This window comes from Gallinula chloropus (genome assembly GCF_964237585.1).
Source record: "Gallinula chloropus genome assembly, chromosome: 8".
Lineage (NCBI taxonomy): Eukaryota > Metazoa > Chordata > Aves > Gruiformes > Rallidae > Gallinula > Gallinula chloropus.
In genome coordinates, this window is record NC_140093.1 from 28,435,252 (window position 1) to 28,446,465 (window position 11,214).

At 50.6% G+C, this 11,214-nt stretch overlaps 1 protein-coding gene across 1 annotated transcript; it reads right to left on the reverse strand.

The window, feature by feature from the left end:
• Positions 1-556: 556 nt before the first annotated feature.
• On the reverse strand, positions 557-1,489 carry LOC311194489 (olfactory receptor 14A16-like; the record flags this gene model as incomplete). The annotated part of the gene is made up of 1 exon (XM_084267595.1): positions 557-1,489. One exon carries the CDS (start codon positions 1,487-1,489, stop codon positions 557-559), a length of 933 nt encoding a protein of 310 aa, XP_084123721.1.
• Between the last annotated feature and the right edge of the window lie 9,725 nt (positions 1,490-11,214).

Sequence of the window (11,214 nt, forward strand, 5' to 3'; positions counted from 1 at the left end):
ACAGTTCATTAGACATCTGAAAGATGGGATGTTTTCCAACTCTCTGAATGTCAAAGCAGGAACTGGAGACCGAGCAGCATCTGAATGACCAAAGAGGAAGTGGAGGTGGAATTCAGTGAGGATCCATCCATCTGGTCTGCTGAAAAGCTGTCCTTAGGCATGGCCACATCATCAGGCGAGGTGGAAACACCTGCATGATGTGGGAGATGAAAGAGACAGACTGGAGGCAAGACAGGTACAGGGGAATGTGAGTACTTCTTCTGCTGATGTGGGTACCAATCCTGGCAATTCCCATTCTGTCCTTGTGGGAAAGCACTGCCATTCCAGACAAGTAGACAAATGATTCAGGAGATGAAGAGGTCTTGTGAATTTAGAAAAAAAAAAAATACATTGCATACATTGTCATTTTGAAGTGTCTGGAGCAGAGAAGAAATAGAGATACTGTTTTAGGAATAGGACTAATGTGCACCATGTAATTATAACATCTAAAAGGAAAAAATACTTCAAAAAATTAAAATTACTAAATAGAGACTACATTGTTGCTTATATGAGCAGTTTATTGCTGCTTGAAACGTCCAGTCATCAGTTTCCACATGGCATCCTTGAGCTCCTGGTTCCTCATGCTGTAGATGAGGGGGTTGACTGCTGGTGGAAACACGCAGTAAAGAATTGCCACTACCAGGTCCAGAAATAGGGAGGAGAGAAAGGGAGGCTTCAGATGGGCAAACACGACAGTGCTGGTAAACAGGGAAACCACGGCCAGGTGAGGGAGGCAGGTGGAAAAGGCTTTGTGCCGTCCCTGCTGCGAGGGGATCCTCAGCACAGCCCTGAAGATCTGCACATAGGACACCACAATGAACACAAAACACCCAAAAACTAAACAGCAACTGAACACAACAACTCCAATTTCCCTGAGGTAGGCATCTGAGCAGGAGAGCTTGAGGATCTGGGGGATTTCACAGAAGAACTGGTCAACAGCATTGCCATGGCAGAGGGGCAGTGAAAATGTATTGGCTGTGTGCAGCACAGCATTGAGAAACCCACTGGCCCAGGCAGCTGCTGCCATGTGGACACAAGCTCTGCTGCCCAGGAGGGTCCCATAGTGCAGGGGGTGGCAGATGGCAACGTAGCGGTCATAGGCCATGACAGTGAGAAGGGAAAACTCTGATGAGAACAAAAATACAAAGAAAAATATTTGAGCCACACATCCTGTGTAGGAAATGGCCCTGGAGTCCCACAAGGAATTGGCCATGGATTTGGGAACAGTGGTTGAGATGCAGCTAAAGTCAAGAACAGAGAGGTTGAGGAGGAAGAAGTACATGGGGGTGTGGAGGTGGTGGTCACAGGCTATGGTGATGATGAGGAGGCCATTGCTCAGGAGAGCAGCCAGGTAGATGCCCAGGAAGAGCCAGAAGTGCAGGAGCTGCAGCTCCGGTGTGTCTGCAAAGGCCAGGAGGAGAAACTGGCTGATGGAGCTGCTGTTGGACATCTCCTGCTGTCAAGTGTGCAGACCTGTCAGAGGAGGAAAAGGCACAGTGAGACGTTAGGGAACTCATCTTGGAGGAAAACCTCTTCCAATTCCCATTGACTCTCTGTATTCAGGAGGACTTTTGGCAGGTCCTTTTTGTGCTGGCTTCGGGAGGGTCAGCTGTGGGCTCTGGAGAACTTAGTCCTGCCTGGCAGCAGTCAGTAAATAGAAGGATGGTGTGATCTCAGACTAAACCCCCTGTGGATAGGAATGAGCTTTTCAGCACTGTCACTTCGGTTTTAACCTACAGAAGATCAGAGCTTTGGAGATTTGCTTTCCTCCTAGCTGCAGCTGAGGAGTGTTTCTTCTGTCAGAACTGCCTGACATTGCTGCTGCAGTGCCAGTGAAACCTTCCCCTGAGTGCAGAGTGGGGAGAGATGCTCTGTCCAGCAGCCTTGGACTCAGCTGCCCTGTGCTGGGCGTTCTGTGATGACATCCTCGTGTTCCTGTAGAATATCAGTGTCTGCACTTGGGGGGATATCAAGGACGTCCCAAATCCCCACTGCCAGGGCATTTCTCGGAGCAGCTCCTTGTTTCGCCCTCTAGCCAACGTCTCCGCTGCCTGGAGCTTTCCCTGCAGCTGCTTCTCTCTGCCCATGTCACCTCCTGCTCTGTGCTCACAGACCTCATCCAACCTGCCCTGCGCTCAGCTCTGCTCTGCAGACCCCTCCTGGTATCATGCCACTGCCCTGGGGAACCTCTGTATGTGCAGGGATCAGGAAATCCTCTGATGTGGACATTGTTGAGGGGAGAAATTAGTTCTAATACACCACAGTCAGCACAGCCCACAGGAGAGGAAAACTCAAAGCAAAGACTCTGCCTGACACAAAAATGATTCCTTGATGTTGTTCTTCAAATTCCCTTTGGATTTTCTCAAGGATCAGCTGGAGCTGGGAGCAAACCTGACCTAGGCAGCTCTGTCTTACTGTAGAAGGACTTTACGCTGCTCTACCCTGGGTCACTCCTTCATCCCACAGGTCCTTCTCTATCCCTGTGGAAAGCCCACCAGCCAGGCTGAGTGCTGACCCTGGCAGCAGCAGAGTCCCTGACCCAGCACACAGCCCCCTAGGGGTGAAGGGACCCTGGTCACAAGGACAGCCCTGGGCACCCCTGGGTGCACACGCTACTTCACACCTCTGCAGCCATGCCCAGGAGAAGACAGCTGTCCTGCCCTGTCCCTCTGATGGAGCAGAACATCCCTTCCAGGCAGCACTTTCCTGTCCTATAGAGAACCTGTCCTCCTGACAGACCCCACACACTGCCCCATGTCCCAGCTTTAGGCGATCCCTCCAGGAACAGAACCTGCACTGCCCTGCACCCACAGACATACCAGGGAGAGGCTGTGGAGATTTCTCCTCCAGTGAGCTCTCAGCATCCATCAGCTCTCTCAGCCTCACAGGTCTCCCCTCGGTACCTAACAGGCAGTGTCCCCAGCCCTGTGCGCTTGGCAGTGGAGCTGCTCCTGGGCAAAACTGTCTCTTGTTAGTGATGCCAGGTTGCAGTGAGCTCCCTCCATCCCAGGAGCCCAGCCCAGCTCACAGCAGAGGAGCAGGCGAATACGTCACATTCTCCATTCCCCAGAGTCTCCTGGGTGGTGTCCCTGGAGCTCCAAGGAAACGCCTTGGAAGGACAGTATGTCTTTACTGAATTTCCCTCCCTTGGCTGGGGAGAAACCCTTGTGTCCAGCAGAGTTGTTTCTCCTGATCAAACCAGATCTGGGTAGGACATTCACCTTTCCTTGTTCTCGTATAAGACTGGACCCCCAGGTAGCGACTCTTCCCCCTGTGAGAGTCACTCCAGACCCCTCATCCTTGCTTTGCAGCCCTGGGGCTGGAAGGAGAAGCAGCTGTGACCTATGGCTACCACAAACCCACCAGTGCTGGTATTCCACTTGCTAGAGTTTTGGTGGCACAAATAGGCTCCTTCTGTCTGGGAGCTGCTGGTCTCAGCTGCCATGGGAATTATTGGGGGTGGAGGCAAGTTGTCATACTCCCTTCTCCATGAGAGTGAGCCTCATCTGATGGAAACTGTGTGTCACCCCCATTCACCTGTACCCATAACTGAAGACCAGGAACGACTCTTTGGGAGCCCATGCCAGAGGCTTCTGCTCCTCATGCACACCTGGGAGTTTGAGAGACAAATCAAGATTGTAGTTTTCCTTTTTGTAAATCTCTCCTCACTCCTGTCTTTTACTTTGGAAAACACTTTTCCATACCCAGAGGCAGCAGATTTCCAGCAGCAGCTCCATCAGCCAGTTCCTCCTCCTGCCCTTTGCAGACACATGGGAGCTGCAGCTCCTGCACTTCTGGCTCTTCCTGGGCATCTACCTGGCTGCTCTTCTGGGCAAGAGTGTCATGATCCTTACTGTAGCCTACGACCGGTGACTCCACATGCCCATGGACTTCTTCCTCTTCAACCTCTTGTTGAAGTGGTTTGACCCAGGTGCTCACCAAAGCTGCTCTATCACTCCCCTTCCTCTGCTGCATAAGGGAAAGAAGATGTAATGAAAGGTCAAGATAAGGACGGGGAGAGATCATGCAGATGTCACTGTCCTGAATTTCTCTCAATAAACCAATATGATTCATTACCCAATCAAAGAGAGCAGAAGAAATAGAAAGAAAATAAATAATTAAGACACCCACAACCATCCCTCCCTGTTTTTCCCAGGGTCCCTTTCACTGTCTAATTCTCTCCTTCCTCTAACTGAGCAGCACAGGAGGATGGGGAATGGGCATTGGGGTCAGTTCATCACACATTGTCTCGGCCGCTCCTTCCCCCTCATGAGAGGACTCCTCACAGTCTCCACTTGGTCAAGCATTGGGTCCCACCCGTGGGAGAGAGTCCTGCATGAACCCCTCCAAGTTCTTCTCACATAACTTCAGATCATCACCAACTGCTCCAGGGTGGGTCACTTTAATGGGGTGCTGTCCATCAGCAACAAACTGCTCTAGTGTGGATCCTCCACAGCCCTGCCAGCAAACCTGCTCCAGCACAGGCTTCCTGTGAGGTCACAGCCTCCTTCAGGTGTCTGCACCTGCCTGAGCGTGGTGACATCTACAGGCTGCATGTAGAATCACTGTTCCACATCATCCAGCATGGGCTGAGGGGGAACAGCCTCATTCACCATGGTCTTCTGCATGTTCTGCAAGGGAATCTCACCTGTGGGGCTGGGAGGACCTTCTCCCACTACATCAGTGATCTTATTGTCTGCTAAGTTCCTTCTAGATCGTCACTCTTTTCTCTGACAGCAAAAAGCATCAGATAATTATTAATTCCTTAATAAATATATTGTCACAGCCAATACATTGTCACTGCCCCTCTGCCATGGCAATGCTGCTGACCAGTTCTTCTGTGAAATCCCCCAGATCCTCAAGCTTTCTTGCTTATGGGCCTCACTCAGGGAAGTTGTGGTCTGTCCTTTTTTGGCTTTTGGGTGTTTTAGTGTTCATCATGGTGTCCTATGTGCAGATCTTCAGGGCTGTGCTGAAGATCCCCTCGGAGTAGGGATGGCACAGAGCCTTTTCCACATACCTTCCTTACCTGGGAGTGGACTCCTTCTTTGTCAGCACTGACATGTTTGCCTACCGGAAGAGCCCCTCAGTCTTCTCCCTATTTACAGATTCACTGATTCACAGAATTGGAGTTGGAAGGGATCTCCAGAGATCATCCAGTCCAACCTCCCTGCCAAAGCAGCTCTCTAGGACAGATTGCACAGGTCGGTGTCCAGAGAGGTCTTGAATATCTCCAGCAAAGGAGATTCCACAACCCCCCTGGGCAGACTGTCCCAGGGTTCCCTCACCCTCACTGTGAAAGTTTCTTCTCCATTTGGTGTTGAACCTGCTATTCTCCAACTTGAAGCCATTGCCCCTTGTCCAGTCTCCACAGACCACTTAACCTGGTAGAGGTATTTCTTTACATGGTTGTTCCACCAGCAGTCAACCCCCTCATCTACAGCATGAGGAACCACGAGCTCAAGGATGCCATGTGGAAACTGATGACTGGATGTTTCTAAGCAGCAACCAACTGATCATCTTCTTCATTGTATTGCTGGCCCTGGTGATTCAATGAAGTGTAATAATGTTGAATAGATTCATGTAGATGCAGCTTAAGAGACAATTAATATAACTTTAATATAAGAATTTTCATGTTTTTAAGAATATATTTGTTTTGGATTTTAGTAGATGTGGTTTTGCCCCAGCTAAGAGCCAAGCACCACACAGTCGCTTGCTTTTTAAAAGGTGGTGGGGGGGGGGGAAGTTATGAGGGGGAGTGGGAGGGGAGGGAAGGGAAAGGGAAAAAACAACAAAACCATGGAAACAAAACCCTGCAGGTTGGATAAGGATAGTTTACTAGAATATCAGAAAGAGAGATATAACAATAACAGGACTTTGTAGCAAAATATCTGAAACTGGTGATACACAATGCAGTTTCTCACTGAACCCACAACTCAGGCCGTGCAGCCCAGAGCCATCCCGGAACCCGACCGTCCCCCAAAAACTGCACGTCCTGGAGCTGCCTCCTCCTCCTCCCACCAGCCCCCTCTTTTGTGCTGAGCATGATGTAATTGGCATGGAATACACCCTTTGGCCAGCTTGGGTCACCTGTGCTGGCTGTGTCCCCTTCCTTCTCCTTGGTAGGGAAATGGGAACATCTGAAAAGTCCTTGATTGCTTGGCAACAACCAGAAACATCAGGGTGTTATCATCAGCACTGCTCCCATCCCAGTTCCCAAACACAACATTCCACCCTCTATTAGAAAAGAAATTAACTCCATCCCAGCCAAAATCAGCACACTGACATAATTTCCCTGTTGAAGGGGCTGGCTGGGGAGGGGTGGTCGTGGCATGGTGCAGCACTCTGTTATTGTTGGGTTTGTCAGGTACTCTCTGTGCTGTCACTGGGTGTGAGTGCAATTTGGGCTGATATTGCTCCCTTTTTATGGTGCTTTTGTCAGTAAACTGTCCTTATCCCAACCCACAGAGGCTCTGTCTGTTTCTCCTCCAGGAGTGAGCGAGCAGCATGTGGTGCTCAGCCATTGACTGGGGGCTCAACCACCACTGTTTCGAAGCCACAAGCAGTGAGCTTCTCTAAGAGAAAGTTCTGGAAAACTGTGTCCAAGGCCATGCTAAAGTCAAGGTAGACAACATCCAGAGCCCTTCCCTTGTCCAGGAAGCAGGTCACCATGTCATAGAGGGAGATCCAGTGGGTCAAACAGGACCTGCCCTTATGAACCCAGGCTGACTGGGCCTGATCACCTGGGGGTTCTTCATGAACTGCATAATGGTGTTCAGGTTAATCTGCTCCATCAGCTTCTCTGGGACTAAAGTCAAACTATGAGGCCTGTAATTTCCCTGACCATCCTCCTGTTCCTTCTTATACAGGGGGGTATGTTGACTGATTTCCAGTCTTCTGGTACCTCTCCAGTCATCCAGGACTGATGGAAAGTGGCTTGGTGAACCCCCCTTGCCAGATTTTCAGCACCCTTGGGTGCATTCCATTCAGCCCCACAGATCACTGCACATCTCTGTGGTGCAGCAGGACTACCTCCTCCTGGATTGAGGTGGGGTCATTCTGCTCCCTGTCCCTGTCTCCTAGCTCAGGGAATTGGATTCTCTCTGTACAACTGCTCCTATTACTGAAGACAGTGGCAAAGATTTCATTAAGCACCTCAGCTTTGTCCTCATCTTTCAACAATGTTTCCTCCGGAATCTGATAGGGGGTGGAGGGTCTCCTTAGTCTTTCTTTTATTTAAATGGAGGACAGATGAATTTCTAGCTGGGCTTTGGACCTACAACTAGGAGAAACTCTCATCCTGTTCAGCATTACACACACTGCGCTGACCCAGGAAGAGCCTGAGCAATGCCTAGGGCTCTGTGACAGGGCTTGGCCTTTCTGCTTCATCAAACTAATCCAAGTCTTGCTCAGCATCTCAGCTGCTTGTACATTGCCTTTGCCTACCAGCCAACATGGCCTCCAATTACCTGTTCTAACGAGTCCCTGGGGAGGCTCAGCCAGCAATGGCTCTCAGCGGGACTCATTAATACTTCAGGGTACTTTGTCTCCTGCTTTTGACATGGAGTTTTATGTGTAATTTCCTCTCAGTACCTGAGCTTCAAGGACTCAGCACCAGATGCACCCCAGGGATCATTAAAAATAAAAAGCAAGCCCTAACGAGCTATGTCTCTTGATGTAATTATCTTCAAGTCTTCAAGAGATGTACAGATCATTGAAGCTGTTTCAAAGGGATTTCATAGTAAAATTGATTTCTTTTTAAGGGTGTAGGTTATTATTTTCACTTTAGAGGAGAGGTGATAACCTCTGACTGAGATTGGTCCAGGTTGCCTCCTAAAGAGGTCTGGACTGTTCAGAAAAATGGACCCTTGAGGTCTGGCACAGTGGGGAAAACCTTGCTGCACATCTCCACAAGCCCACCATGACTCTCACCAGCCAACTGGGACTTGCATCCCTTGTCCTTACAGGTCTCTCTGCTGCACTCCACAGTGGGGCTTTACAGCCCATCTATACCTGCTCCCCTGCTTTCCTTAGAGAACTGGCTGCATACAGGCAGCACAGAGGCAGTTATTTTCCCACCAACAGAAGAAACCTGACAAGATTCACCATTAAATTAAACACTCCTCACTCTGTGCCAAGTGCAATCTGCCACCAGTGAGGTTCACCTGCCACAAAGCTTAACCCTGTGAGAGAATTCTAGTGAGCAAGGAGACTGTGAAATCCCCACAACTCAAGAGTTGGCTAAAGACAAGAGAATGAGTCAGACAACTGCCAGAAAGGCAAGGGTTTAACTCCCTGAAACTCAGAGCAGCAGCTGGATGGTTGAGAGGTGTCTGAATGGTCCAAGGGGAAGGGAAATCTAGAGAGCAACCACAAGTGCTGGTGTGCAGATCCACTGCTAAGTGGTGATTTCAGTCATGGTCATAGAATCCTACAATCTCCTGAGTTGAAAGGGACCCATAAGGATCATCAAGTCCAACTCCTGGCTCCACACAGGGCCAGCCAAGTCAGAGCACAGGACTGAGCGCGTCATCCAGACGCTTCTTGAACTTGGTCAAGCTCAGCGCTGTGACCACTTCCTTGGGGAGGCTGTTCCAGGGCCCGACCACCCTTTCAACAAAGAATCTCTCCCTAATATCTAGCCTAAACCTCCCCTGCTACAGCTTCATGCTGTTCCCTCAGGTTCTATCACTGGCCACCAAAGAGAGATCAGCACCTTCCCCTTCGCTCCCCCTCCTCAGGATGCCACAGACTGCAATGAGGTCTCCCCTCAGCCTCCTTTTCTCCAGCCTGAACAAACCAAGGGACTTCAGCCTCTCCCCATGAGACTTCCCCTCCAGATTCTTCATCCTCATTGTCCTCCTCTGGACACTTTCCAATATTCTCATGTCCCACTTGTACTGTGGTGCCCAAAACTGCACCCAGCACTTAAGGTGAGGCTGCGCCAAGACAGTGTAGAGCAAGACAATCCTCTCCCTGGACCTGCTGGCAAAGCCATGCTTGATGCACCCCAGGATACGCTTGGCCCTCCTGGCTGCCTGGGCACACTGCTGGCTCATGTTTAACTTGCTGTCGACCAAGACCCCCAAATCCCTCCAGTGTCTGACCCCCCAGTCTGTATGCGCAGCCAGAGCTGCCCCTTCCCAGGTGAAGGATCTGGTGCTTGCCCTTGTTAAACTCCATGGTGTTGGTGACTGCCCAGCTCTCTGATCTGTCCAGGTCTCTGCAAGGCTTCTCCACGCTCAGCAGAGTCAAAAGCTCCTCCCAATTTGGTGTCACATGCAAATGTACTTAAGACACCCTCTAGTCCAGTTGTCTGGTCATTTATGAAAACATTAAAAAGAATCAGAGAATCACAAGGTTGGAAAAGACCATTAAGACCATCAAGATGATCAAGTCCAACTGTTTCTGTCCTAAGCTAACCCATATCCCTATGTACCTTATCCACCTTTTTTTTGAACACATCCAGGGAAGTTGACTCAACCCCCTCCCTGGGCAGCCTGTTCCAGGCCCTGACAACTTTTTCAGTACAAAATTCTTCCTAACATCTGATCTGACCTCTCCCTGGGGCAGCTTGAGGCCATTTCCCCTTGTCCCATCTCCTGTCCCCTGGCTGAAGAGACCATCACCTTCCTCTCTGCACCCTTCTGTCAGGTCAGTGTAGGTGGTGAGGTCTCCCCTCAGCCTCCTCTTCTCCAGGCTGAACACCCACAGCTCCTTCACCCACTCCTCATAGGATTTGCCCTCCAGGCTCTTCCCCAGCCTCATTACCCTTCTCTGGACATGTTCCAGGACCTCAATGTCCTTCTTATGGTGAGGAGCCCAGAACTGCACACAGCACTCGAGGTGCAGTCTCACCAATGTCGTTGGCCTTCCTGGCCTCCTGGGCACACTGCTGGCTCATGTTCAGTTGGCAGTCACCCAACACCCACAGGCCCTTCTCTGCCTGTAGCGCTGCAGGGGGTTGTTCTGTCCCATGTGCAGCACACTCTGCACTTGGCCATGTTAAACTTCATCCCGTTGGTCTCAGCTCATCGGTCCAGTCTGTCCAGATCCCTCTGAAGAGCCTCCCTACCCTCAGGCAGATCAACACTTCCTCCTAGTTTAGTGTCATCTGCAAACTGACTGAGGGAGCATCCAATCCCTTCATCCAGCTCATGGATAAAGATGTTGAACAGAACTGGACCCAGGACTGAGCCCTGGGGGACACCACTCGTGACCGGCCTCAGCTGGATTTGGTTCCACTCACCACCAGCCTTTGTGCCTGGCCATCCAGCCAGTTTTTAACCCAGCTGAGGGGCCACCTGTCCAGGCCTGTGGCAGCCAGTTTCTCAGTCAGAATGCTGTGAGAAACTGTGTCAAAGGCTTTCCTGAAGTCCAGGCAGACACATCCAAAGCCTTACCCTGGTCCATTCAGCGGGTCACCTTGTCATAGAAGAAGATCAGGTTAGTTTAACAGGATCTACCTTTTGTAAACCCATGTTGACTGGGCCTGATCCCCTGGCAATCACACATGTGCTGCATGACAGCTCCCAAGATGACCCTCTCCATGATCTTGCCCGGGACTGAGGTCATACTGAGAGGCCTGGTGTTGCCTGAATCCTCCTTCTGGCCCTTCTTGTCTATGGGTGTCACATCTGCCAGCCTCCAGTCGACTGGAACTTCCCCAGTCTGCCAGGATTGCTGAGAGATCACAGAAGGGGTTTGGCTGGCACATCTGACAGCTCTCAGGAGCCTCGGGTGGATCCCATCTGGCCCCGGTGGATTCATCTTCAATGAATTGGCACCTTTCCCCCCACACTTGACAGAAGTCGCCTCCAGACACTGAGGGCTTGGGACTTCTTCCTAACTGCCTTGTCAATGGCTCCTTCTCTGGACAGGGATCTCAGCTACTTGACCTCCCTGCCTTCTAATTCCAGGCTGTGTGCCCCATTGTCCCAGCCTCGGAGTAGCCAGGTGATGATGTGCTCCCTTGGAAAGGGGCTGAAATTGTTTCTCATGTCTGTCACCTCACTCAAGGACAAGGATCTGGATATAACCTCTGGTACCGCTTCTTCCTCATGATCTTGTGGTTGTCACGGTTCATCATCATCTTTCACAAGGGAAACTGATTTCTTTGTGTATTTCTTCTTCTGTACAGGGGTAACTGATACTGGTACTGGTTGGCTGTCTGGC